The sequence below is a fragment of the Entelurus aequoreus genome, linkage group LG03 (genome assembly GCF_033978785.1).
Source record: "Entelurus aequoreus isolate RoL-2023_Sb linkage group LG03, RoL_Eaeq_v1.1, whole genome shotgun sequence".
Lineage (NCBI taxonomy): Eukaryota > Metazoa > Chordata > Actinopteri > Syngnathiformes > Syngnathidae > Entelurus > Entelurus aequoreus.
The window spans coordinates 81,052,588-81,079,574 of NC_084733.1; the positions used below are offsets into that span (position 1 = coordinate 81,052,588).

Consider the following 26,987-nt stretch of genomic DNA (forward strand, 5'->3'; position numbering starts at 1 on the left):
GGATGTCGTTGTGGCTTGTACAGCCCTTTGAGACACTTGTGATTTAGGGCTATATAAATAAACATTGATTGATTGATTGATTGATTGATTTTGTTTTCCGTAGGTCTGAAAAAATGTGTCGATACGGAGCGATATAAGACCTTGATACAGTTGTCAGCCAGTCTTCAGCAGCGAGGCACACGGTCCTGGGGGTCGGCCTCGCGGCCAAAGAGACTCTTGAGGAAGACCAGCTGCAGGTAACCCGAGACCACCACCAGGAGGCTGAGCGCCGCCGACCACCAGGTGACGTAGCGGGCGTTGGACATCAGCAGGTAGTAGTCGGCGCTCTTCCTCATGCGGCCGAAGTTGTAGTAGCGAAACATGTGGAAGACGTGGTTCTCCACCTTGTGGGCGGAGTCCTGAAACGAGAGCCAATTAGTCTCCGCCCCCCTTTTCTGCTGGTGTCTGGGTGTGGCGTGAGAACCTGGATGATGCTCAGCGTGTCGTTCAGCTGCTCGGACTCGTCGTCTTTCTTCACGTCGCCGCCGCCCTCGCCCTCGCCGTCCGGGCGGTGCTCGTCGTAGTAGACGCCGAAGCTGAGGAACACCTGCATTGTTCCCAAGCGGTTGTGGAAGTTGCTGAAACACATCTGGTAGAAACCTGGGGTGAGAGAAAACGAATGAGTCACGTCCGACTCGCAAGTGTGATTCACCCCGATCCTAAATGGATTCATCACTTTCAAAAAACCATTTTAAAAAGAAAATACACAAAACCGCCAAAGCAGTGAAGTTATCACAAAACTTTGTGTTGCCATGAGTTCCCGGCGAGAGGACAAAAGCTGTCTTTGATCTTACCAAGCAAAAGGCTTGTAAAACTCCACTGTGTAGGATGGAAGCGACATGAAGGTGTCGGTTTCTTTGATGTATTGTAGTCCACAGGAAGATTTTGTCTTGACCCGAGATCTACAAAGCGGAGAGGAAGCAGGGCCTGACCCCCCCCCCGCACCCCCCAGGCACCTTTTCTTTTAACTGTTTTGTGACCAAAGGCAGTGGCTGTTTACGACCCCCTTCCTTTAGAACAGTGGTTCTTAACCTGGGTTCGATCGAATCCTAGGGGTTCGGTGAGTCGGGCGAAACTACTCACCGTGTAAATAAAAACTTCTCCCTATCACGTGTTATGGATACCCCCAAACAATTAACCCTTTAATTTTCCATCTGATTTGCGGGTGTGTAAATGTTAGAATAATTATGTATAAGTTATCACACAACTCTTATGCTTAAAGGCCGTTGCTATAGTTATTATCAATTGCGCTGAAGTTGTAAAGGCACAACTTGTAATCTTGCTTTGCTAGTTGTCTCGTGTCAGCAGTTTGTTTCCAGACCCTGCCTGCTGACAGCCAAGGACGGACATCGGGTACCTCAACGCAGATAAAACAAGAGTCAGCACATTTCCATTCTGAATAATCATGTATTGTGTCTACTGGGGGCTGCTTGCAGCCTCAGTGATGTTAACTAGGGACCTCCCGAATAAATAGAGGAGCACGTGGGACTGTACCTTAGAGCGTAGGGTGAAACTGTAACTGAGTGTACAGCCCAATACGTCTCTCCTCATGAGTAAAATTCAACTCTGTCTCTGCTTGATTCCTTTCTTCTTGTCTTGTGTAATAGATAGTTCGGTGTTTGAACCTGACAGTCATTTGTTGTGAGTTCATGCACTGTGTTGGTTTTGTTCTTGGAACAGGGTGATGTTCATGCACGGTTCATTTTGTGCACCGGTAAAAAAAACATAAAACTTTGTCTTGAATTTTTTAAAAATATATATAATAATATTTTTCACTAAAGAAGGGTTCGGTGAATGCGCATTTGAAACTGGTGGGGTTCGTTTAGATCGGGGAACGTTGTTTTTTTTTTCAAACAAAAGCCTGTAAAACTCCACTGTGTAGGATGGGAAGCAACATGAAGGTGTGGGTTTCTTTGATGCATTGTAATCCACAGGAAGACTTTGTCTTGACCCGAGATCTACAAAGCGGAGAGGAAGCAGGGCCTGACTCCCCTCCAGGCGACCTTTTATTTGAACTGTTTTGTGACCAAAGGCAGCGGCTGTTTACGACCCCCCTCCCCTAGAAACAGCTGTTGCCATGTAATCAGGGAAAGTCCAAATAAAAGAGGCGTACAATCCTTCGTCAGAGCGTGGTGGGAGACTGTGCAAGAGTACAGCCCAGACGTTTCTCCTCAATTGAGCCATATTTAATTCTGTCTCTGTTTAATTCCTTGCTTCTTGTCTTGTTTAATAGATGTCATCAGTGTTTGAACCTGACAAAGTTGGCTCGTTGTATAATTTCACGCTGTTGTAACAGCGTTCTTTACCGGTGTGTGTGTGTCAAGATATACACTATCACGTGATTGACTGTCACGGCCCCCCCTATGCTAATCCCTATCGTTGTGGGGCAATACCAAAATCTTGTTGCGGGGCACAAAAAGCCACCTACCAGACTCCTTGGCGTCAAATTCCACCTGACCAGTAGCGTCGTCCACGCCGGAGAGCAGCAGGCCACTCGGGGCGTTGACGGTGACGGACAGGTGTCTGTCATGGCCGACACCCGTCACCCACTGCACCTGCACGCAGGTAGAGTGGACGCTAAGTCTCCCGTATGAGGGGCCGTTAGGGACATTATTCAGAATTACCTCTTACATACACTACTGAAATGCTCTCACATAAATAACTGAAATGTTTTTCTCTCACACACCCTGCTGAAACACTCTTACATACACTACTGAAATGCTCTTATAAACACTACTGAAACACTCTTATACACACTACTGAAACACTCTTATACACACTACTGAAACACTCTTATACACACTACTGAAACACTCTTATACACACTACTGAAATGCTCTTACATACACTACTGAAACACTCTTATAAACACTACTGAAACACTCTTATAAACACTACTGAAATGCTCTTACATACACTACTGAAACACTCTTATACACACTACTGAAACACTCTTATAAACACTACTGAAACACTCTTATAAACACTACTGAAACACTCTTATACACACTACTGAAACACTCTTATACACACTACTGAAACACTCTTATAAACACTACTGAAATGCTCTTATAAACACTACTGAAATGCTCTTACATACACTACTGAAACACTCTTATACACACTACTGAAACACTATTATACACACTACTGAAACACTCTTATACACACTACTGAAACACTCTTATAAACACTACTGAAATGCTCTTACATACACTACTGAAACACTCTTATACACACTACTGAAACACTCTTATAAACACTACTGAAATGCTCTTACATACACTACTGAAACACTCTTATACCCACTACTGAAACACTCTTATAAACACTACTGAAACACTCTTATACACACTACTGAAACACTCATACACACTACTGAAATGCTCTTACATACACTACTGAAACACTCTTATACACACTACTGAAACACTCTTATACACACTACTGAAACACTCTTATACACACTACTGAAATGCTCTTACATACACTACTGAAACACTCTTATAAACACTACTGAAACACTCTTATAAACACTACTGAAATGCTCTTACATACACTACTGAAACACTCTTATACCCACTACTGAAACACTCTTATAAACACTACTGAAACACTCTTATACACACTACTGAAACACTCATACACACTACTGAAATGCTCTTACATACACTACTGAAACACTCTTATACACACTACTGAAACACTCTTATACACACTACTCAAACACTCTTATACACACTACTCAAACACTCTTACATACACTACTGAAACACTCTTACACACACTACTGAAACACTCTTACACACACTACTGAAACACTCTTACACACACTACTGAAACACTCTTATACACACTACTGAAACACTCTTATACACACTACTGAAATGCTCTTACATACACTACTGAAACACTCTTATACACACTACTGAAACACTGTTATAAACACTACTGAAACACTCTTATACACACTACTGAAACACTCTTATACACACTACTGAAATGCTCTTACATACACTACTGAAACACTCTTATACCCACTACTGAAACACTCTTATAAACACTACTGAAACACTCATACACACTACTGAAATGCTCTCATACACACTACTGAAATGCTCTTACATACACTACTGAAACACTCTTATACACACTACTGAAACACTTATAAACACTACTGAAACACTCTTATACACACTACTGAAACACTCTTATAAACACTACTGAAACACTCTTATAAACACTACTGAAACACTCTTATACACACTACTGAAACACTCTTATAAACACTACTGAAATGCTCCTACATACACTACTGAAGCACTCTTACATACACTACTGTTTCAGTAGTGTATGTAAGGGGTGGGTCTTGTATGTATGCATTTCAGTAGTGTGTATAAGAGTGTTTCAGTAGTGTGTATAAGAGTGTTTCAGTAGTGTATGTAAGAGCATTTCAGTAGTGTGTATAAGAGTGTTTCAGTAGTGTGTATAAGAGTGTTTCAGTAGTGTATGTAAGAGCATTTCAGTAGTGTGTATAAGAGTGTTTCAGTAGTGTGTATAAGAGTGTTTCAGTAGTGTATGTAAGAGCATTTCAGTAGTGTGTACAAGAGTGTTTCAGTAGGGTGTGTGAGAGAAAAACAATTCAGTTGTATATGTGAGAGCATTTCAGTAGTGTATGTAAGAGGTAATTCTGAATAATGTCCCTAACGGCCCCTCATACTCCTGCAGCTCGACCCTGGAACAGACTATTTCCTCCCCAGGAAGTATTGAAACAGGCTCACCATGAAGCTGAGGTAGAACTTCTCTCCCGTGTGAGCAAAGTGCCAGAAACATTCCATGCCGGCGGCGGACAGAACCACGGAGAAGTCGTACTGGTCGGCGCCCCAGAACAGCTCCTGGTCCGTCATGTTGGCGTGGGGGGCCGTCAGGGGCCCGCCGTGACAAGGGGTCCAGAACGCCAAGACGAGGACCGCGCAGAAGGTTTGCTGCTTCATGTCTGATCTCCACTGGTCCAATGATTGACTGGAAGACTGGGAACTCTCTGGTAGCCGCACAGCTGGAACAAACACTGATAGGAACACACCATGTCTGCTGCATCATTAATACTTACAAAACAAGAGAAGCAGACTTTGTTAACCTTGTAGATTGTTATAGTAAAATAGGTCCAGCTTTAGCAGTGTGCCGTGCTTTTACCCAGTTTCCCCTGCGGGGGGACAGCGTTAATATATTTAGGTTTGTAAGACTGAAAATATAAAAACAACAAAAGTGTAACATCCATTGTGTATTTTACATAAATAAAATGGAAGGTTTAGTGTTGATATATTAACACAAAGTATAAATGTAGAAATTACACAACATTCACACAGCAAACACTGCACACGATGTATGTGACTAGAGATGTCCGATAATGGCTTTTTTACCGATATCCGATATTGTCCAACTCTTAATTACCGATACTGATATCAACCGATACCGATATATACAGTCGTGGAATTAACACATTATTATGCCTAATTTTGTTGTGATGCCCCGCTGGATGCATGAAACAATGTAACAAGGTTTTCCAAAATAAATCAACTCAAGTTATGGAAAAAAAATGCCAACATGGCACTGCCATATTTATTATTGAAGTCACAAAGTGCATTGTTTTTTTTTTAACATGCCTCAAAACAGCAGCTTGGAATTTGGGACATGCTCTCCCTGAGAGAGCATGAGGAGGTTGAGGTGGGTGGGGTTATGGGGGGCAGGCTTAGGGGGGCGGGGTTGAGGTGGGGGGGTTAGGGGTAGCGGAGGGGGTATATTGTAGCGTCCCGGAAGAGTTAGTCCTGCAAGGGATTCTGGGTATTTGTTCTGTTTTGTTTATGTTGTGTTACGGTGCGGATGGTCTCCCGAAATGTGTTCTTGTTTGGTGTGGGTTCACAGTGTGGCGCATATTTGTAACAGTGTTAAAGTTGTTTACACGGCCTCCCTCAGTGTGACCTGTATGGCTGTTGACCAGGTATGCTTTGCATTCACTTGTGTGTGTGAACAGCCGTAGATATTATGTGACTGGGAGTGCCTTTAAGGTTTATTGGCGCTCCGTACTTCTCCCTACGTCCGTGTACACAGCGGCGTTTTTAAAAAGTCACAAATTTCACGTTTTTAGCTGATACCGATAATTATGAAACTGATACCGATACTTTCCGATATTACATTTTAAAGCATTTATCGACATCCCTATATGTGACTTATCAGTTAAATTGGCGTCAAAGCATTTAAGTCCCATCTGCTTGGCACTCAGCATCAAGGGTTGGAATTGGGGATTAAATCACCAAAAATGATTCCCAGGCGCGACCACCGCTGCTGCTCACTGCTCCTCCCACCTCCCAGGGGGTGATCAAGGGTGATGGGTCAAATGCAGAGAATAATTTCGCCAAACCTCGTGTGTGTGTGACAATCATTGGTACTTAACTTACTTAAAACTAATTTGTATATATAAAAAAAGGCCATCTGGGTGACATTTTACGGTGCCCAAAAATGTGACATTTTTCCCAACCCCCCTCACCCGCCCTCGGGTGTGACAAAGTATAAGAAAGGAGTACTTGAGCATTCTTGTACATTTAATGTACAAATAAAATCCATATTCCCAATGATAAGTATTGCAGTAGCACATATGTCACAGTACTGCAATACTCCTATAAATACATAAATATAGGTGTAGAAAGGGTGTCATGGTAAAGGGGCGTGTCTTGGCAATGGAGTGTGTCACTAGAAAGGGGCGTGTCTTGGACACAAAATATGGGCATGTCTTGACAAAGGGGCGTGTCTTGGAAATGGGGCGTATCACTGGAAAGGGGTGTGTCTTCTCAATGGGGTGCATCACTGGAAGGGGTGTGTCTTGGACACGAAATATGGGCGTATCACTGGAGAGGGGCGTGTCTTTGCAATGGGTGTGCCACTGCAATGGGGCGCGTCTTGGCAAAAGGGTGTTACACTGGAAAGGGGAGTGTCTTAACAGTGGGGCATAGCATTAGAAAGGGGCGTGTCTTGGCAATGGGGCACATCACTGGAAAGGGGCGTGTCTTGGCATAGGGTGTGTCACTGGAAAGGGGTGTGTCTTGGCAATGGGGCATATCACTGGAAAGGGGCATGTCTTGGCAATGGAGTGTGTCACTGGAAAGGGGTGTGTCACTAGAAAGGGGCGAGTCTTGGACACGAGATATGGGCGTATCACTGGAGAGGGGCGTGTCTTTGCAATGGGTGTGCCACTGCAATGGGGCGTGTCTTGGCAAAAGGGTGTTACACTGGAAAGGGGAGTGTCTTAACAATGGGGCATATCATTAGAAAGGGGCGTGTCTTGGCAATGGGGCACATCACTGGAAAGGGGCGTGTCTTGGCATAGGGTGTGTCACTGGAAAGGGGTGTGTCTTGGCAATGGGGCACATTACTGGAAAGGGGCGTGTCTTGGCAATGGAGTGTGTCACTGGAGAGGGGTGTGTCACTAGAAAGGGGCGAGTCTTGGACACGAGATATGGGCGTATCACTGGAGAGGGGCGTGTCTTTGTAATGGGGCGTGTCTTGGCAAAAAGATGTGTTGCTGGAAAGGGGCATGTCTTGGCAAAAGGGTGTGTCACTAGATAAGGGTGTGCTTTAGACATGAGATATGGGCGTGTCTTTGCAATGGGGCGTGTCTTGGCAAAAGGGTGTGACTTGGCAAAAGGGTGTATAACTGGAAATGGGCGTGTCTTGGTATAGGGGTGTGTCACTGGAAAGGGGTGTGTCTTGGCAATGGAGCGTATCACTGAAAAGGGGCGTGTCTTGGCATAGGGGTATAGGGGTGTGTCACTGTAAAGGGGTGTTTCTTGGCAATGGGGCGTGTTTTATCAATGGGGTGTATCCCTAGAAAGGAGAGGGCGTGTCTTTGCAATGGGGCGTGTCTTGGCAAAAGGGTGTATCACTGGAAAGGGGAGTGTCTTAACAATGGGGCATATCATTGGAAAGGGGCGTGTCTTGGCAATGGGGCATATCACTGGAAAGGGGCGTGTCTTGGCATAGGGGCATAGGGGTGTGTCACTGGAAAGGGGTGTGTCTTGGCAATGGGGCATATTTTGTCAATGGGGTGTATCCCTAGAAAGGGGTGTGTCACTAGAAAGGGGTGTGTCTTGACAGAGGCGCATTATATCTTAGAAGAAGTAGGTCCTATGTCATCATGCTACTGTTAGCATGCTGTCACTGGAAAGGGGTGTGTCTTATCATTGGGGGATGTGTCACTGGAAAGGGGCGTGGCTTGGCAAAGGGGTGTGTCACTGGAAAGGGGTGTATCTTCTCAATGCGGTGTTTCACTAGAAAGGGGTTTGTCTTGGCAATGGGGGGTATCACTAGAGAGGGGTGTGTCACTAGAAAGGGGTGTGTCTTGGCCATTGGGCAGTTTGCTACAAAGGGACGCGTGACTAGAATGGGGTGTGTCTTGGCCACTAGATATGGGCGTGTCTTCACAAAGGGGCATTTTACTAGAGGGGGGCGTGTCTTTGTAAAGGGGCGTGTCTTGGAAATGGGGCGTGTCACTGGAAAGGGGCGTGTCTTGGACATTAGATATGGCCGTGTCATGACAAAGGGGCGTGTCACTGGAGATGGGCGTGTCACTAGAAAGGGGTGTGTCCTGGCCACTAGATATGGGCGTGTCAGTGGAGTGGGGCGTGTCTTTGTAATGGGGCGTGTCACAAGAAAGGGGCGTGTCTTGAACATTAGATATGGGCATGTCTTGACTAAGGGGCATATCGCTAGAGGGGGCCGTGTCTGGGAAAAGGGGTGTGTCACTGGAGATGGGCGTGTCTTGACAATGGGGTGTGTCACTACAAAGGTGTGTATCACTGGAAAGGGGCGTGTCTTGACAATGGGGCGTGTCACTACAAAGGTGTGTATCACTGGAAAGGGGCGTGTCTTGACAATGGGGCGTGTCACTACAAAGGTGTGTATCACTGAAATGGGGCGTTGCACTACAAAGGTGTGTATCACTGGAAAGGGGTGTGTCTTGACAATGGGGCGTGTCACTGGAGAGGGGCGTGTCTTGACAATGGGGTGTGTCACTGGAAAGGTGTGTATCACTGGGAAGGGGCGTGTCTTGACAATGGGGCGTGTCACTACAAAGGTGTGTATCACTGGAAAGGGGCGTGTCTTGACAATGGGGCGTGTCACTGGAGAGGGGCGTGTCTTGACAATGGGGTGTGTCACTGGAAAGGTGTGTATCACTGAAATGGGGCGTTGCACTACAAAGGTGTGTATCACTGGAAAGGGGTGTGTCTTGACAATGGGGCGTGTCACTGGAAAGGGGCGTGTCTTGACAATGGGGCGTGTCACTGGAAAGGTGTGTATCACTGGAAAGGGGTGTGTCTTGACAATGGGGCGTGTCACTGGAGAGGGGCGTGTCTTGACAATGGGGCGTGTCACTGGAAAGGTGTGTATCACTGGAAAGGGGTGTGTCTTGACAATGGGGCGTGTCACTGGAGAGGGGTGTGTCTTGACAATGGGGTGTGTCACTGGAGAGGGGCGTGTCTTGACAATGGGGCGTGTCACTGGAAAGGTGTGTATCACTGGAAAGGGGCGTGTCTTGACAATGGGGCGTGTCACTGGAAAGGTGTGTATCACTGGAAAGGGGCGTGTCTTGACAATGGGGCGTGTCACTGGAGAGGGGCGTGTCTTGACAATGGGGCGTGTCACTGGAAAGGTGTGTATCACTGGAAAGGGGCGTGTCTTGACAATGGGGCGTGTCACTGGAAAGGTGTGTATCACTGGAAAGGGGCGTGTCTTGACAATGGGGTGTGTCACTGGAAAGGTGTGTATCACTGGAAAGGGGCGTGTCTTGACAATGGGGTGTGTCACTGGAAGGGTGTGTATCACTGGAAAGGGGCGTGTCTTGACAATGGGGTGTGTCACTGGAAAGGTGTGTATCACTGGAAAGGGGCGTGTCTTGACAATGGGGTGTGTCACTGGAAGGGTGTGTATCACAGGAAAGGGGCGTGTCTTGACAATGGGGTGTGTCACTGGAAAGGTGTGTATCACTGGAAAGGGGCGTGTCTTGACAATGGGGTGTGTCACTGGAAGGGTGTGTATCACTGGAAAGGGGCGTGTCTTGACAATGGGGTGTGTCACTGGAAGGGTGTGTATTACCGGAAAGGGGCGTGTCTTGACAATGGGGTGTGTCGCTGGAAAGGTGTGTATCACTGAAATGGGGCGTGTCACTACAAAGGTGTGTATCACTAGAAAGGGGCGTGTCTTGACAATGGGGTGTGTCACTGGAAAGGTGTGTATCACAGAAATGGGGCGTGTCACTACAAAGGTGTGTATCACTAGAAAGGGGCGTGTCTTGACAATGGGGTGTGTCACTACAATGGGGCGTATCACTGGATAGGGGTGTGTCTTGACAATGGCGTGTGTCACTGGAAAGGGGCGTTTCTTGGCGATGAGGCGCACCAGCAGCGCCATCATGAGCGTGCACGTGGTGGTGGAGTTCAAGTGCGGTGGAGGGTGCAGAGCGCAGGTCATGTGACTCATCATCACGCCCTCCGTTCAGACAGATTTGGGGGCGTGTCACGGAGGCGAGCGTCAACGGAGGCGAGTTGTCCGATGATGACATCGTAGCGCTATCGTCGTCGAAGCTGCGTGTCCGCGCTCGTGCGCCAAGCGTGCGCACGTTGGACGGCGACGGCGGCGGCGCCCGCTCCTCGGAGTCCAGCGTGTGCCAGCGAGCCAGGCGGGGGGCGTGGCTTCTTCCACCCGCCTGGTCCTTGGCGACTGTCCTGACCCGGGCGGCCGGGCGAGAAGGACTGCAGGAGTTTCTCTTCGCCTTCTCAATCCTGAAAGGAAAAAAAGGCGCGTCAGCTCACACGGCGGCCAAGTGGGCGTGGCCAGCAAAGTGGGCGTGGCGGCGACCTGCTGGCGGCGTGCTTGTGTCCAGAGAGGAGGTCGTTGGTCCTGAGGCGCTGCACGAAGGTGTGTGCTGCGGGGAGGCAACCGCAAGGTTTCATTTGCAAAAAAAAGGTTTCAAGCCTTCGAAGTTTCACGCCATTACCCAGAGTGCCTTTGGGCACGGAGAGCAGCTTGATGGGCTCGTCGTCGGGGGAGAGTCCGGACGCCTTCTGCAGCGCTCGCAGGATCTCAGAGTTCTTCAGGAGGCAAGGAGGACAATTTCAGTCACTCGTGAAAAATATCATGGATGCTTTGAGAGCCTCTTAGCACTTTAGCTGGACATAAACATGCTAACACCTTCGCTAACGTTTTTTTTTTTTTTTTTTTTCCACGGATAAAGACGTTAATGTCTCTTGTCAGAATAATTGTATCGAAGTTGTCACAAAACTTTGTGTTGCCGTGAGTTCCCGGCGAGAGGACAAAAGCTGTCTTTGATCTTACCAAGCAAAAAGGCTTGTAAAACTCCACTGTGTAGGATGGGAAGCGACATGAAGGTGTCGGTTTCTTTGATGTATTGTAATCCACAGGAAGATTTTGTCTTGACCCGAGATCTACAAAGCGGAGAGGAAGCAGGCGACCTTTTCTTTGAACTGTTTCGTGACCAAAGGCAGCAGCTGTTTACGACCCCCCTCCCTTAGAAACAGCTGTTGCCATGTAATCAGGGAAAGTCCAAATAAAAGAGGAGGCGTACAAGACGTACTCTTGTATGACGTTTCTCCCCAATTGAGCTAAACATAATTCTGTCTCTGTTTGATTCCTTGCTTCTTGTCTTGTTTAATAGATGTCATCAGTGTTTGAACCTGACATCTCTTGCTTGCATGTTTGCATCTATGCTAGCGAGCGCTAGCTTGTGTCCTCAGTCAACAAGCAGTGTTGGTAAGTGTTATAAATCACCTGAAACTGTAGTACTTACCGCTGTCAACATTGTATTATCGTCCCTATGTTACGTTCATGTTAGCATTTAGGTTAGCTGGTAGAATATCACAAATAGAATCGATTCATCATTTTTAGAAATCATAAAACATTTTTTATTTATCTTATTATTGTTTGGACTTCATCTTAGAAGAATGTCACCATGTCCTATTTCATCATGCTAATGTTAGCATATGTTAGCATGCTAAGGTTTTAGGCTCGATTTTTAAGTCAGTTTGTTTGTTTAAACATAAAATCATGGATTTTGACACTTGGCGCCATGCTACAAGTATGCCAACTTTCTTATAGTAGCATGCTAATGTTAGCATGCTAATGTTTTATGCTAGCTTTTTAAGTAATTGTGTATGTTTATACCGAAAAAAAACGATTTTGACACTTTTTTGGCACCATCTTACAAGTATGCCAGCTCTCTTATAGTAGCATGCTAACGTTAGCATGCTAATGTTTTATGCTAGCCTTTTAAGTAATTTTGTATGTTTATACCGAAAAAACAGATTTTGACACCTGGCGCCATCTTACAAGTATGCCAGCTTTCTTATATTAGCCTGCTAACATTTTAATCTAGCTTTTTAGCTAAATGTATATACTTAAACCTAAAAATCATAGATTTGGATGTTTAGCGCCATCTTGGAAGTCTGCTAACGTCTCTTACTATAGCATGCTAATGTTATAGGCTATCTTTTTGAATAATTTCGTATGTTTGTACCAAAACAAATTATTTTGACACTTGGCGCCGTCCTACAAGTATGCCAGCTTTCTTGCGTTAGCATGCTAATGTTTTATGCTAGCTTTTTAAGTAATTTTATATGCTTAAACCTAAAAATCATAGATTTGGATGCTTAGCGCCATCTTGGAAGTCTGCTAACGTCTCTTTTTGTTTGTAATTTTGTATGTTTATACCGAAAAAACTGATTTTGACACTTGGCGCCATCTTACAAGTATCCCAGCTCTCTTATAGTAGCATGCTAATGTTAGCATGCTAATGTTTTATGCTAGCTTTTTAAGTGATTTTGTACGTTTATACCGAAAAAACAGATTTTGACACTTGGCGCCATCTTACAAGTATGCCAGCTTTCTTCAGTTAGCATGCTAATGTTTTATGCTAGCTTTTTAAGTAATTTTATATGCTTAAACCTAAAAATCATAGATTTCGATGCTTAGCGCCATCTTGGAAGTCTGCTAACGTCTCTTTTTGTTTGTAATTTTGTATGTTTATACCGAAAAAACAGATTTTGACACTTGGCGCCATCTTACAAGTATGCCAGCTCTCTTATAGTAGCATGCTAATGTTAGCATGCTAATGTTTTATGCTAGCTTTTTAAGTAATTCTGTATGTTTATACCGAAAAAACAGATTTTGACACTTGGCGCCATCTTACAAGTATGCCAGCTTTCTTCAGTTAGCATGCTAATGTTTTATGCTAGCTTTTTAAGTAATTTTATATGCTTAAACCTAAAAATCATAGATTTGGATGCTTAGCGCCATCTTGGAAGTCTGCTAACGTCTCTTTTTGTTTGTAATTTTGTATGTTTATACCGAAAAAACTGATTTTGACACTTGGCGCCATCTTACAAGTATGCCAGCTCTCTTATAGTAGCATGCTAATGGTAGCATGCTAATGTTTTATGCTAGCTTTTTAAGTAATTCTGTATGTTTATACCGAAAAAACAGATTTTGACACTTGGCGCCATCTTACAAGTATGCCAGCTTTCTTCAGTTAGCATGCTAATGTTTTATGCTAGCTTTTTAAGTAATTTTATATGCTTAAACCTAAAAATCATAGATTTGGATGCTTAGCGCCATCTTGGAAGTCTGATAACGTCTCTTTTTGTTTGTAATTTTGTATGTTTATACCGAAAAAAACAGATTTTGACACTTGGCGCCATCTTACAAGTATGCCAGCTCTCTTATAGTAGCATGCTAATGTTAGCATGCTAATGTTTTATGCTAGCTTTTTAAGTGATTTTGTACGTTTATACCGAAAAAACAGATTTTGACACTTGGCGCCATCTTACAAGTATGCCAGCTTTATGATAATGTTAACATGCTAATGTTTTATGCTGGCTTTTTAAGTAATTTTGTATGTTTATACCGAAAAAACAGATTTTGACAATTGGCGCCATCTTAGGCTTCGATCGACACCAGGCCAGAGGTTCAGGGCACATCAAAATGTACGCAGAAGTTTTCTGGTAATTAGCTCGTGATTAGCGCTGAAGTTCCCAGCAAGCTAACGGTGGCGCTATAGTGTATTCTTTGACTACCAAGGTACCTTTAAGACTTGAATTCAAAGTCATTTCATGCAAGGTAAATACATTTTTAAATAAGACTTGGGGGTCCTTGTCCTGGTAAACACTTTCTGCTAAACATCACCGTCAAGTGTGGAAGTGACATCCTGTTTCGTGTGTGCAACGCCACCTTGCCGCCGAGCTCGTAGGCGCTGTCCAGCGGCGTCCTCTGCCTCTTGTTCCTGAGCTCCGGGCAGGCTCCGCCCCTCAGCAGCAGCTCCACCAGCGCCGGGTGTCCGCCCCGCACCGCCTCGTGCAGCGCCGTGTTCCCCTGATGGTTGGCGGCGTTCACCAGCGCCTGGCTCTGAGGGTCATACCGTTGGGAGACCACGCCCTGTAGCGCCGCGTGCGTGCGCGTGCTCACCTGTAGGAGGACGTCGGCGGTGTCCAGGTTGCCGTCGAGACACGCCAGGATCAGGGCCGTGTTGCCGTGGCGGTCCTTTTTGTTGAGCTTGGCGTTGCACTCCAGCAGGGAGACCGCCACCTAAAAGGCACGAGCGCGGTCAAGTCGGCAGTCCGCCGTTGGCCACGTGCACGCCGTCCCACCTGCGGGTGGCCGTTCTGGCTGGCCAGGTGAAGGGGCGTGGCCTGCTGGTTGCCGTGCCCGTTGACGCGGGCCCCGTGGCGCAGCAGCAGCGAGGTCAGCTCGGCGTGTCCGTGCGTGGCGGCCACGTGGAGCGGCGTGAAGCCGTCGGCGTTGCAGCTGTTGACGCCCAGCGCGCCCGCCTCCGCCGCGCACACCTGCAGGACGCACAGACGTTACCACGTGCACACTCTTGCCCGCTTGGTTTTCACGTGCGCGTGCAGACCTTCTGACCCGGCGCGCAGGTGGGACACTGGCACAGCGGGTGGCACAGCGGCACCTGTCGTGGCAAAATGAATATTTCACTCACACTGGGATTGATGTTGTATTGCTTCTCTTGCACCCCCCCCCCCCCCCCCCGCTCATTCCTCGGGTTCTTCTTGCACCCGAACCCACAAGTCCCGAAGATCCAAAACTTTGGATTTGTCTTTCGGTCAAATGTTACTCTCCAAACGTTGCTGTTGTCAGAATAATTGTGTCTAAGTTATCACAAAACATTGTTGAGTTCCCGGCGAGCAGACAAAAGCTGTCTTTGATCCTACCAATCAAAAGGCCTGTAAAACTCCACCGTGTAGGATGGGAAGCGACATGAAGGTGTGGGTTTCTTTGATGTATTGTAATCCACAGGAAGATTTAGTCTTGACCCGAGATCGAGGCAGGGCCTGACTCTCCTCCAGGCACCTTTTCTTTGAACTGTTTTGTTGACCAAAGGCAGCGGCTGTTTACGACCCCCGTCCCTTTAGAAACAGCTGTTGCCATGTAATCAGGGAAAGTCCAAATAAAAGAGGAGGCGTACAATCTTTCGTCAGAGCGTAGTGGGAAACTATACAAGAGTACAGCCCAGACGTTTCTCCTCAATTGAGCCAAATTTAATTCTGTCTGTTTGATTCCTTGCTTCTTGTCTTGTTTAATAGATGTCATCAGTGTTTGAAGCTGACAGCTGTGTTGCTGCTTTTAATCAAAACATTCCTGTTCACGGTCAGATAGAGTCAGATTTTGTTAATCTTCCTTCCACTCTACCAAAAACGGGACAATTTGCCCAACCCCTCCTCTCTCCGGATAGAACGATCTGGAAATTTCTTTGTCTCTCTCTTTCTCTCTTTTTTATTCCCTCTAACTAGCGTAGACTTGTTTCTCTGTAAACGAATGTTATTTGAGGCCTTACATCGAGAAAATTGTTAGCGTGCTAGTATTAGCATGCTAGCATTTTTTTTTTCTTCTAATTTTGCAACAAATATTTTGTCATGTGACAAATGATAACTGTTAGCATGCTAAAATTAGTATGCTTTTAGCTAATTTTGTAGGTATTTACCTTAGTCATATTTTGGTACTTGACACATGCTAATGTTAGCGTGCTAGCAATTTAAACACATTTTTAGGTACACACGTCGGAGTGCTATATTTTGATACTTGATGCATTCTAGTATTAGCATGCTAGCATTTTTTTTCTAATCACCTCAGCATCAAATATTTTGTCATGTGACAAATGATACCTGTTAGCATGCTGACATTAGCATGCTAGCTTTTTTTTTTTTTTTTTAGCTAATTTTGTATGTATTTACCTTAGTCACAGTTTGGTTCTTGATAAATGCTAATGTTAGCGTGCTAGCATTTTTAACACATTTTTAGGTACAAACGTCGGAGTGATATATTTTGATACTTGATGCATGCTAAAATTAGCGTGCTAGCATTTTCAACACATTTTTAGGTACAAACGTCAGAGTGATATATTTTGATACTTGATGCATGCTAACATTAGCAATCCTGTTTTTTTTAGCTAATTTTGTAGGTATTTAATTTTGGTACTTGATACATGCTAATGTTAGCGTACTAGCATTTTCAGCACATTTTTAGGTACACACATCAGAGTGATATATTTTCATACTTGATGCATGCTAACATTAGCAATCCAGTTTTTTTTAGCTAATTTTGTAGGTATTTACCTTAGTCATATTTTGGTACTTGATACATACTAATGTTAGCGTGCTAGCATTTTCAACACATTTTTAGGTACACACGTCAGAGTAATATATTTTGATACTTGATGCATGCTAACATTAGCAATCCTGTTTTTTTAGCTAATTTTGTAGGTATTTAATTTTGGTACTTGATACATGCTAATGTTAGCGTGCTAGCATTTTCAGCACATTTTTAGGTACACACGTCGGAGTGATATATTTTGATACTTGATGCATTCTAGTAGTAGCATGCTAGCATTTTTTTTCTAATTTTGGATGTAATCACCTCAGCATCAAATATTTTGTCATGTGACAAATGATACCTGTTAGCATGCTGACATTAGCATGCTAGCTTTTTTTTTTTTTTTAGCTAATTTTGTATGTATTTACCTTAGTCATATTTTGGTTCTTGATAAATGCTAATGTTAGCGTGCTAGCATTTTTAACACATTTTTAGGTACAAACGTCGGAGTGATATATTTTGATACTTGATGCATGCTAAAATTAGCGTGCTAGCATTTTCAACACATTTTTAGGTACAAACGTCAGAGTGATATATTTTGATACTTGATGCATGCTAACATTAGCAATCCTGTTTTTTTAGCTAATTTTGGAGGTATTTAATTTTGGTACTTGATACATGCTAATGTTAGCGTGCTAGCATTTTCAGCACATTTTTAGGTACACACGTCGGAGTGATATATTTTGATACTTGATGCATTCTAGTATTAGCATGCTAGCATTTTTTTGTAATTTTGGATGTAATCACCTCAGCATCAAATATTTTGTCATGTGACAAATGATACCTGTTAGCATGCTGACATTAGCATGCTAGCTTTTTTTTTTTTTAGCTAATTTTGTATGTATTTACCTTAGTCATATTTTGGTTCTTGATAAATGCTAATGTTAGCGTGCTAGCATTTTTAACACATTTTTAGGTACAAACGTCGGAGTGATTTATTTTGATACTTGATGCATGCTAACATTAGCGTGCTAGCATTTTCAACACATTTTTAGGTACAAACGTCAGAGTGATATATTTTGATACTTGATGCATGCTAACATTAGCAATCCTGTTTTTTTAGCTAATTTTGTAGGTATTTAATTTTGGTACTTGATACATGCTAATGTTAGCGTGCTAGCATTTTCAGCACATTTTTAGGTACACACGTCGGAGTGATATATTTTGATAATTGATGCATTCTAGTATTAGCATGCTAGCATTTTTTTTCTAATCACCTCAGCATCAAATATTTTGTCATGTGACAAATGATACCTGTTAGCATGCTGACATTAGCATGCTAGCTTTTTTTTTTTTTTTAGCTAATTTTGTATGTATTTACCTTAGTCATATTTTGGTTCTTGATAAATGCTAATGTTAGCGTGCTAGCATTTTTAACACATTTTTAGGTACAAACGTCGGAGTGATTTATTTTGATACTTGATGCATGCTAACATTAGCGTGCTAGCATTTTCAACACATTTTTAGGTACAAACGTCAGAGTGATATATTTTGATACTTGATGCATGCTAACATTAGCAATTCTGTTTTTTTAGCTAATTTTGGAGGTATTTAATTTTGGTACTTGATACATGCTAATGTTAGCGTGCTAGCATTTTCAGCACATTTTTAGGTACACACGTCGGAGTGATATATTTTGATACTTGATGCATTCTAGTATTAGCATGCTAGCATTTTTTTTCTAATTTTGGATGTAATCACCTCAGCATCAAATATTTTGTCATGTGACAAATGATACCTGTTAGCATGCTGACATTAGCATGCTAGCTTTTTTTTTTTTTAGCTAATTTTGTATGTATTTACCTTAGTCATATTTTGGTTCTTGATAAATACTAATGTTAGCGTGCTAGCATTTTTAACACATTTTTAGGTACAAACGTCGGAGTGATATATTTTGATACTTGATGCATGCTAACATTAGCGTGCTAGCATTTTCAACACATTTTTAGGTACAAACGTCAGAGTGATATATTTTGATACTTGATGCATGCTAACATTAGCAATCCTGTTTTTTTAGCTAATTTTGGAGGTATTTAATTTTGGTACTTGATACATGCTAATGTTAGCGTGCTAGCATTTTCAGCACATTTTTAGGTACACACGTCAGAGTGATATATTTTCATACTTGATGCATGCTAACATTAGCAATCCAGTTTTTTTTAGCTAATTTTGTAGGTATTTACCATAGTCATATTTTGGCACTTGATACATACTAATGTTAGCGTGCTAGCATTTTCAACACATTTTTAGGTACACACGTCAGAGTAATATATTTTGATACTTGATGCATGCTAACATTAGCAATCCTGTTTTTTTAGCTAATTTAGTAGGTATTTAATTTTGGTACTTGATACATGCTAATGTTAGCGTGCTAGCATTTTCAGCACATTTTTAGGTACACACGTCGGAGTGATATATTTTGATACTTGATGCATTCTAGTAGTAGCATGCTAGCATTTTTTTTCTAATTTTGGATGTAATCACCTCAGCATCAAATATTTTGTCATGTGACAAATGATACCTGTTAGCATGCTGACATTAGCATGCTAGCTTTTTTTTTTTTTTTAGCTAATTTTGTATGTATTTACCTTAGTCATATTTTGGTTCTTGATAAATGCTAATGTTAGCGTGCTAGCATTTTTAACACATTTTTAGGTACAAACGTCGGAGTGATTTATTTTGATACTTGATGCATGCTAACATTAGCGTGCTAGCATTTTCAACACATTTTTAGGTACAAACGTCAGAGTGATATATTTTGATACTTGATGCATGCTAACATTAGCAATCCTGTTTTTTTAGCTAATTTTGTAGGTATTTAATTTTGGTACTTGATACATGCTAATGTTAGCGTGCTAGCATTTTCAGCACATTTTTAGGTACACACGTCGGAGTGATATATTTTGATACTTGATGCATTCTAGTATTAGCATGCTAGCATTTTTTTTCTAATTTTGGATGTAATCGCCTCAGCATCAAATATCTTGTCATGTGACAAATGATACCTGTTAGCATGCTGACATTAGCATGCTAGCTTTTTTTTTTTTTTTTTTAGCTAATTTTGTATGTATTTACCTTAGTCATATTTTGGTTCTTGATAAATGCTAATGTTAGCGTGCTAGCATTTTAAACACATTTTTAGGTACAAACGTCGGAGTGATATATTTTGATACTTGATGCATGCTAACATTAGCAATCCTGTTTTTTTAGCTAATTTTGTAGGTATTTAATTTTGGTACTTGATACATGCTAATGTTAGCGTGCTAGCATTTTCAGCACATTTTTAGGTACACACGTCGGAGTGATATATTTTGATACTTGATGCATTCTAGTATTAGCATGCTAGCATTTTTTTTTCTAATTTTGGATGTAATCACCTCAGCATCAAATATTTTGTCATGTGACAAATGATACCTGTTAGCATGCTGACATTAGCATGCTAGCTTTTTTTTTTTTTTTTAGCTAATTTTGTATGTATTTACCTTAGTCATATTTTGGTTCTTGATAAATGCTAATGTTAGCGTGCTAGCATTTTTAACACATTTTTAGGTACAAACGTCGGAGTGATATATTTTGATACTTGATGCATGCTAACATTAGCGTGCTAGCATTTTCAACACATTTTTAGGTACAAACGTCAGAGTGATATATTTTGATACTTGATGCATGCTAACATTAGCAATCCTGTTTTTTTAGCTAATTTTGGAGGTATTTAATTTTGGTACTTGATACATGCTAATGTTAGCGTGCTAGCATTTTCAGCACATTTTTAGGTACACACGTCGGAGTGATATATTTTGATACTTGATGCATTCTAGTATTAGCATGCTAGCATTTTTTTTCTAATTTTGGATGTAATCACCTCAGCATCAAATATTTTGTCATGTGACAAATGATACCTGTTAGCATGCTGACATTAGCATGCTAGCTTTTTTTTTTTTTTTAGCTAATTTTGTATGTATTTACCTTAGTCATATTTTGGTTCTTGATAAATGCTAATGTTAGCGTGCTAGCATTTTTAACACATTTTTAGGTACAAACGTCGGAGTGATTTATTTTGATACTTGATGCATGCTAACATTAGCGTGCAGCATTTTCAACACATTTTTAGGTACAAACCTTCAGAGTGATATATTTTGATACTTGATGCATGCTAACATTAGCAATCCTGTTTTTTTAGCTAATTTTGTAGGTATTTAATTTTGGTACTTGATACATGCTAATGTTAGCGTGCTAGCATTTTCAGCACATTTTTAGGTACACACGTCAGAGTGATATATTTTGATACTTGATGCATTCTAGTATTAGCATGCTAGCATTTTTTTTCTAATTTTGGATGTAATCGCCTCAGCATCAAATATTTTGTCATGTGACAAATGATACCTGTTAGCATGCTGACATTAGCATGCTAGCTTTTTTTTTTTTTAGCTAATTTTGTATGTATTTACCTTAGTCATATTTTGGTTCTTGATAAATGCTAATGTTAGCGTGCTAGCATTTTTAACACATTTTTAGGTACAAACGTCGGAGTGATATATTTTGATACTTGATGCATGCTAACATTAGCGTGCTAGCATTTTCAACACATTTTTAGGTACAAACGTCAGAGTGATATATTTTGATACTTGATGCATGCTAACATTAGCAATCCTGTTTTTTTAGCTAATTTTGTAGGTATTTAATTTTGGTACTTGATACATGCTAATGTTAGCGTGCTAGCATTTTCAGCACATTTTTAGGTACACACGTCGGAGTGATATATTTTGATACTTGATGCATTCTAGTATTAGCATGCTAGCATTTTTTTTTCTAATTTTGGATGTAATCACCTCAGCATCAAATATTTTGTCATGTGACAAATGATACCTGTTAGCATGCTGACATTAGCATGCTAGCTTTTTTTTTTTTTTAGCTAATTTTGTATGTATTTACCTTAGTCATATTTTGGTTCTTGATAAATGCTAATGTTAGCGTGCTAGCATTTTTAACACATTTTAAGGTACAAACGTCGGAGTGATATATTTTGATACTTGATGCATGCTAAAATTAGCGTGCTAGCATTTTCAACACATTTTTAGGTACAAACGTCAGAGTGATATATTTTGATACTTGATGCATGCTAACATTAGCAATCCTGTTTTTTTAGCTAATTTTGTAGGTATTTAATTTTGGTACTTGATACATGCTAATGTTAGCGTGCTAGCATTTTTAGCACATTTTTAGGTACACACGTCAGAGTGATATATTTTCATACTTGATGCATGCTAACATTAGCAATCCAGTTTTTTTTAGCTAATTTTGTAGGTATTTACCTTAGTCATATTTTGGCACTTGATACATACTAATGTTAGCGTGCTAGCATTTTCAGCATATTTTTAGGTACACACGTCATAGTGATATATTTTCATACTTGATGCATGCCAACATTAGCAATCCAGTTTTTTTTTAGCTAATTTTGTAGGTATTAACCTTAGTCATATTTTGGCACTTGATACATACTAATGTTAGCGTGCTAGCATTTTCAACACATTATTAGGTACACACGTCAGAGTAATATATTTTGATACTTGATGCATGCTAACATTAGCAATCCTGTTTTTTAGCTAATTTTGTAGGTAGTTTGGACTCCCCTGCCTTAAGTATATACTTAAAAGACCCGAGTTTCTTTATTGAAGAGAGAAAATCCCCAACCCACCTGGGACAAGATCTGTCCCTCCTCCTCGTCATCAGTCCACTCCAGCAGGTAGCGCACCTGAAAGCCGCCACAAAATGACTCCCACTTGCCGAGACGTGCACAGGAGCGTTCTCACCATTTCCACGTCGCCGTCCGCCACCGCACGCAGCAGCTTCTCCACCTGTCAAGTCACAGAGGGAGACAAAAAAGGTCACCGTGGCGACGAAGGGGGACACTCTGGCGTGGCGTCGGCGGCCTTCACCTGGCGATGTCGCACCAGCGCCCGCTCGGGTTGGAGCTGGCAGCCCGGAGAGGAGGTGCTGGACACGGACGAGCGCCGGCTGCTGCAGTCGGACGCCGCGGGGGAGGCGGGGACACTCGCGTGAACGCCGGTGATGCTCCTGCACGGCTGGCTGCTCCGCGTCGACTTTATCAGCGTGACGATCTGCAGTGGAGAGGAATGCAAACCCACACATTTTTTACACACATCCAAAAAGTGTGCCAGCACACTTTAGTAAATAAACCTAACCCCAAAAAACAAAATTAAGCTCTAGCGCCCCCTAGGAAAAACAAAAAACAAACTGCCTGTAACTCCCACTAGGAAGGTCGTAGAGACATGAAACAAAAACCTGTATTAGCATCTTAACATAACATATTTTATTTATTATTATATTTTATATATTTATATAAAATATATACATATTTATATATATTTTATTTATTATTATATATATATATATATATACATATACATATATATATACATATATATTATTATATTTTATCTTAACATATTAACATCTGCTTTAGACCTACAACTCATAATTTTACATCCTCGGGCGAAAACCAACAGGAAGTTGGCAATTTCCCATTTTAGACAAAAATGTACTAAAAACACTGTTTTTTACGTCTTTGACCTCTAATTTGACCCCCTTAAAATACTTCAAAACTCACCAAACTTCTCACACACATCGGGACTGGTAGAAATTGCGATCTCAAAAAATAACCGAACCCCGAAACTCAAAATTGTGCTCTAGAGCAATTTTTAAATAAAACAGAGAAAAAACTGCTTTTTAGAGGAAAACTCAGACAAAACTGCTTATAACTTCCGGTAGGAACGTCGTAGAGACATGAAACAAATACCTCTACGTAGGTCTCACTTAGACCTACATTTCATACATTGACACCCTTCAGCAAAAATCAACAGGAAGTTTGTAATCTCCATTTCAAAACAACATTTTTGTACCAAACGGTCACCAAACATCAAACATTATCTCCTCTGAGCGCGTTTGTCGTTTCGGCTTCAAACTGCTACAGGAGAGAGATTGAACCCTTCTGATTAAAAGTTGAAGAAAGAGTTGTGATAAGTGCTACCATTTTGATTTTACGAGCCTTCAAAGACCCGCAGCACTGATGCTGCTCCGGTGCCAAAAATGACAACGAAAATGCAATTAGACCTTCTTTGTCCTCAATACACACAATAGCCTATAATGACAAAGTGAACTCAGACACAACTTCCTCTAACTCCCAGTACGAATATCGTAGAGACACGAAACAAAAACCTCTATGTAGGTCTCACTCAGGACTACCACTGGACAAAAGTATTGGACACCTAGGACTAGCACCTGCCAAAAGGCGGACCCGACCAACGTATATATCGCGATAGACGTAATTAATATGAATAAAAAATGTGTTCGATAGTATCTACACACATATATATATATACATATACATGTATACATATATATACACACACACACATATGTATACTGTGGAGAATGCATATATATGTTTAAGAGTTATTTCTTTATTCATAGTCATGTTTAAAGCAGCTAATATTTTCCCATGTGTACTCTTTTTGCTTGTATCTTATGTCCGCAAGTAAACTCTGTGCTTTACCTTGAAGGGTTGGAATGTGGGAGTATAGCATACTCCCTTTTTTACCTTATCAGTATTAGAACAATGAGGCTGTATTTCTTTCTGGGCAGGGTGGGGGCTGTTTTCGTATTCAATAAGTTGTCTCTTCCCGTTTGATTTTCAGACCTCTTCTAGATGCTGGTATTAGCGCACTGCAGGACTGGTCTCCTAAAGCTTTAGTAAAACTTGATAATATTCCTATTCTGTCTTGCTGGTCCTTCTTACTCAACATATATGTCATCAGAAAGAACTTGGGATTGACCAGTGACTTGTATTCCCTGAGAGGAAGACTGGTCAGACGCAACAATACATACAGTATATACACATATATTATATATACTGTACATACTGTATATACTGTATACATGTCAGTGCGCATTCATCTGTGTGCAGCGAGCGTCTGCATTCAATCTTCAGCAATCAACGCACTTGTCGCCGATGAGAGGACCTGCCTTTTTTAAGCCAGAGCAACCTGCTATCCTGTGCCAGAACGTAGCGACCTGTTACTGTCAGGTTCAAACACTGATGACATCTATTAAACAAGACAAGAAGCAAGGAATTAAACAGAGGCAGAATTAAATTTGGCTCAATGAGGAGAAACGCGTACACCTGTACCCCTTGTGCAATGTTCCACGCGCTGACGAAAGATTGTACGCCTCCTCTTTTATTCGGACTTTCCCTGATTACATGGCAACAGCGGTTTCTAAGGGAGGGGGGTCGTAAACAGCCAGTGGCTTTGGTTACAAAACAGTTCAAAGAAAAGGTCGTAAAACAGTTCAAAGAAAAGGTCGCCTGGAGGGGAGTCTGGTCCTGCTTCCAATCCAATCCAATCCACTTTATTTATATAGCACATTTAAACAACAAAAATGTTTCCAAAGTGCTGCACAACAATATTAAAAACAGTATTAAAAACAATATTAAAAACAATAATCAAATATTATTATAATAATCAAATATTATAATAATAATATTATTCCTACAAGCTTTATGCATACTCTCTCTCTGTGTTTCGCCCCCTCCGTGTTGACTGGTCTCGTGTCCCCCTTGTCGTCTCCCAGCAACATACCTCTGTTCCCGCGTTACGAGCCGTGTGTCTCGTCTCCCTGTGTTCCCCCTCTGTGGGTTATGCCTTAGGGCGTAGGTTGGAACTGTAACTGAGTGTACAGCACAATACGTCTCTCCTCATTGAGCAAAATTGAACTCCGTCTCTGCCTGATTCCTTGCTTCTTGTCTGTTTAATAGATGTCATCAGTGTTTGAACTTGACAGTATGTAAATAAATATTTATAAATATTTCCGTGTAAATAACGTATAAATCTGCGGTTTATACATGGAAGAATATTTTTCTTCTTATATCCTGGTGCATTGTGTAGTCTGGACAACACGGTACACACACACACACACACACACAAACACACAACAACTGGCCTTGGAGTTGAGCGCACAATGAAGCGCCGTGTCCCGGTTCTTGTTGAGCACGTTGACGGCGGCCTCGTTCTCCAGGAGGACCTGGATGATGCCCTCGTAGCCCCAGCGCGACGCCAAGTGCAGCGGCGTGTCCCCTTTGTCGTTCTGCAGGTCCAAGCTGCACGTTTGGAAGTCGTAGTAGACCAGGGCCTTCACGCACTGACACCCGACAACGACAAGAAACGTGAGGCGGCGTGCTGGAGCGGACGAAGAAGCGGGCCGGCGTGACTCACGTCCTCGTGGCCGTACATGCACGCCAGGTGCAGCGGCGTGTTGCCGTTGTTGTCCTGAGCGTCGCCGTCCGCCTTGTAGTGCAGCAGCAGCAGCTACGCGACACACAGGCAACATTGGCACATGCTAATGCTAATGTGTGTGTGCGTGTGTGTGTGTGTGTGTGCTCACCGTGACCCCCTGGTATCCCTTCTGACACGCAAGGTGCAGCGGTGTGAGGGCGTGGTAATCGGTGGCGTTGACTGGCGCTCCCAGTTTGGACACCAGCAGGTCGATCAGATGAGCCTGGCCTACACACACATACACACACACACACACACACACACACACACGTTCATATTGCACAGTGTGTGTCGGGGGGCCGCGCGTCGCCAAGTCGCTCACCGCAGACGGCGGCGACGTGCAGAGGCGTGTAACCCCTGTCGTCCCTGGAGAAGGAGGTGATGATGGACGGATCGTTCAACTTCCTGTCAAAAAACAAACAAGTCTGTCATTTTAAGTGGACGTCCGATGTGGAGTTCGCGAACGAGTCGAGGTTTTTGAACGGCTCTTTCAATAAGAACCGATTCCCGCGAGCCTTTTTGTACGCACATGCCAATTTAGACTAGAAAATGACTTTTGAAACTTTTGAACATGACTTTTTTTAAATTATTTTTTAAATATATTGATTTTTTGAAATTATTATTAGGGCCCGAACAGCGGAGCCCCTCAGGGGCCCTATTGAAACTGCTGCGTTTTTTTCTTTTCGTTTGAAAGCCTTTTTGGAGGCCCTTAACATGCATGAAAAGTCCCCATATTTTGCAGGCAAAAAAGTTGATGTTTTAGATTCCTGAAAATGAAATGTAAAAATTGGCTCTCTAGCGCCACCTTTTGAAGTAAAATTTACAAAAATTAGCCCCTCCTACCGGTGTCACGTATCAACACGAAAATCGCGG

The 26,987-nt window shown here is 42.3% G+C and overlaps 2 protein-coding genes and 1 long non-coding RNA gene across 6 annotated transcripts in view; all 3 read right to left on the minus strand.

Annotated features, from left to right (window-relative positions):
• LOC133646942 (uncharacterized) overlaps positions 1 to 26,987 on the minus strand; it is a 143,103-nt gene that overhangs the window by 60,844 nt on the left and 55,272 nt on the right. The window lies entirely within an intron of this gene.
• On the minus strand, positions 19 to 5,085 carry LOC133646938 (transmembrane emp24 domain-containing protein 6-like). 2 transcript variants are annotated; one of them, XM_062042886.1, is made up of 4 exons: positions 4,821 to 5,085; positions 2,468 to 2,588; positions 464 to 639; positions 19 to 398 (listed from the first exon to the last, which is right to left on the minus strand). In XM_062042886.1, the coding sequence occupies exons 1-4, from the start codon at positions 5,031 to 5,033 to the stop codon at positions 165 to 167; spliced, it is 744 nt and encodes a 247-aa protein (XP_061898870.1). In that variant the 5' UTR covers positions 5,034 to 5,085; the 3' UTR covers positions 19 to 164. The 2 variants fall into 2 exon arrangements, with proteins under 2 accessions (XP_061898870.1, XP_061898869.1); XM_062042885.1 differs by having other exon boundaries at positions 2,468 to 2,594; positions 4,821 to 5,079.
• LOC133646937 (uncharacterized) overlaps positions 5,209 to 26,987 on the minus strand; it is a 43,992-nt gene continuing 22,213 nt past the window's right edge. The window contains exons 13-26 of the mRNA XM_062042884.1: positions 26,437 to 26,519; positions 26,224 to 26,342; positions 26,055 to 26,147; positions 25,783 to 25,980; positions 22,701 to 22,883; positions 22,575 to 22,619; positions 22,460 to 22,516; positions 15,011 to 15,064; positions 14,748 to 14,942; positions 14,566 to 14,685; positions 14,332 to 14,505; positions 11,087 to 11,180; positions 10,948 to 11,014; positions 5,209 to 10,871 (exon numbers count right to left, since the gene is read on the minus strand). Of these exons, the coding sequence (XP_061898868.1) occupies positions 8,345 to 10,871; positions 10,948 to 11,014; positions 11,087 to 11,180; positions 14,332 to 14,505; positions 14,566 to 14,685; positions 14,748 to 14,942; positions 15,011 to 15,064; positions 22,460 to 22,516; positions 22,575 to 22,619; positions 22,701 to 22,883; positions 25,783 to 25,980; positions 26,055 to 26,147; positions 26,224 to 26,342; positions 26,437 to 26,519 (4,009 nt within the window). The 3' untranslated portion in view covers positions 5,209 to 8,344. The remainder of the gene's footprint in view (positions 10,872 to 10,947; positions 11,015 to 11,086; positions 11,181 to 14,331; positions 14,506 to 14,565; positions 14,686 to 14,747; positions 14,943 to 15,010; positions 15,065 to 22,459; positions 22,517 to 22,574; positions 22,620 to 22,700; positions 22,884 to 25,782; positions 25,981 to 26,054; positions 26,148 to 26,223; positions 26,343 to 26,436; positions 26,520 to 26,987) is intronic.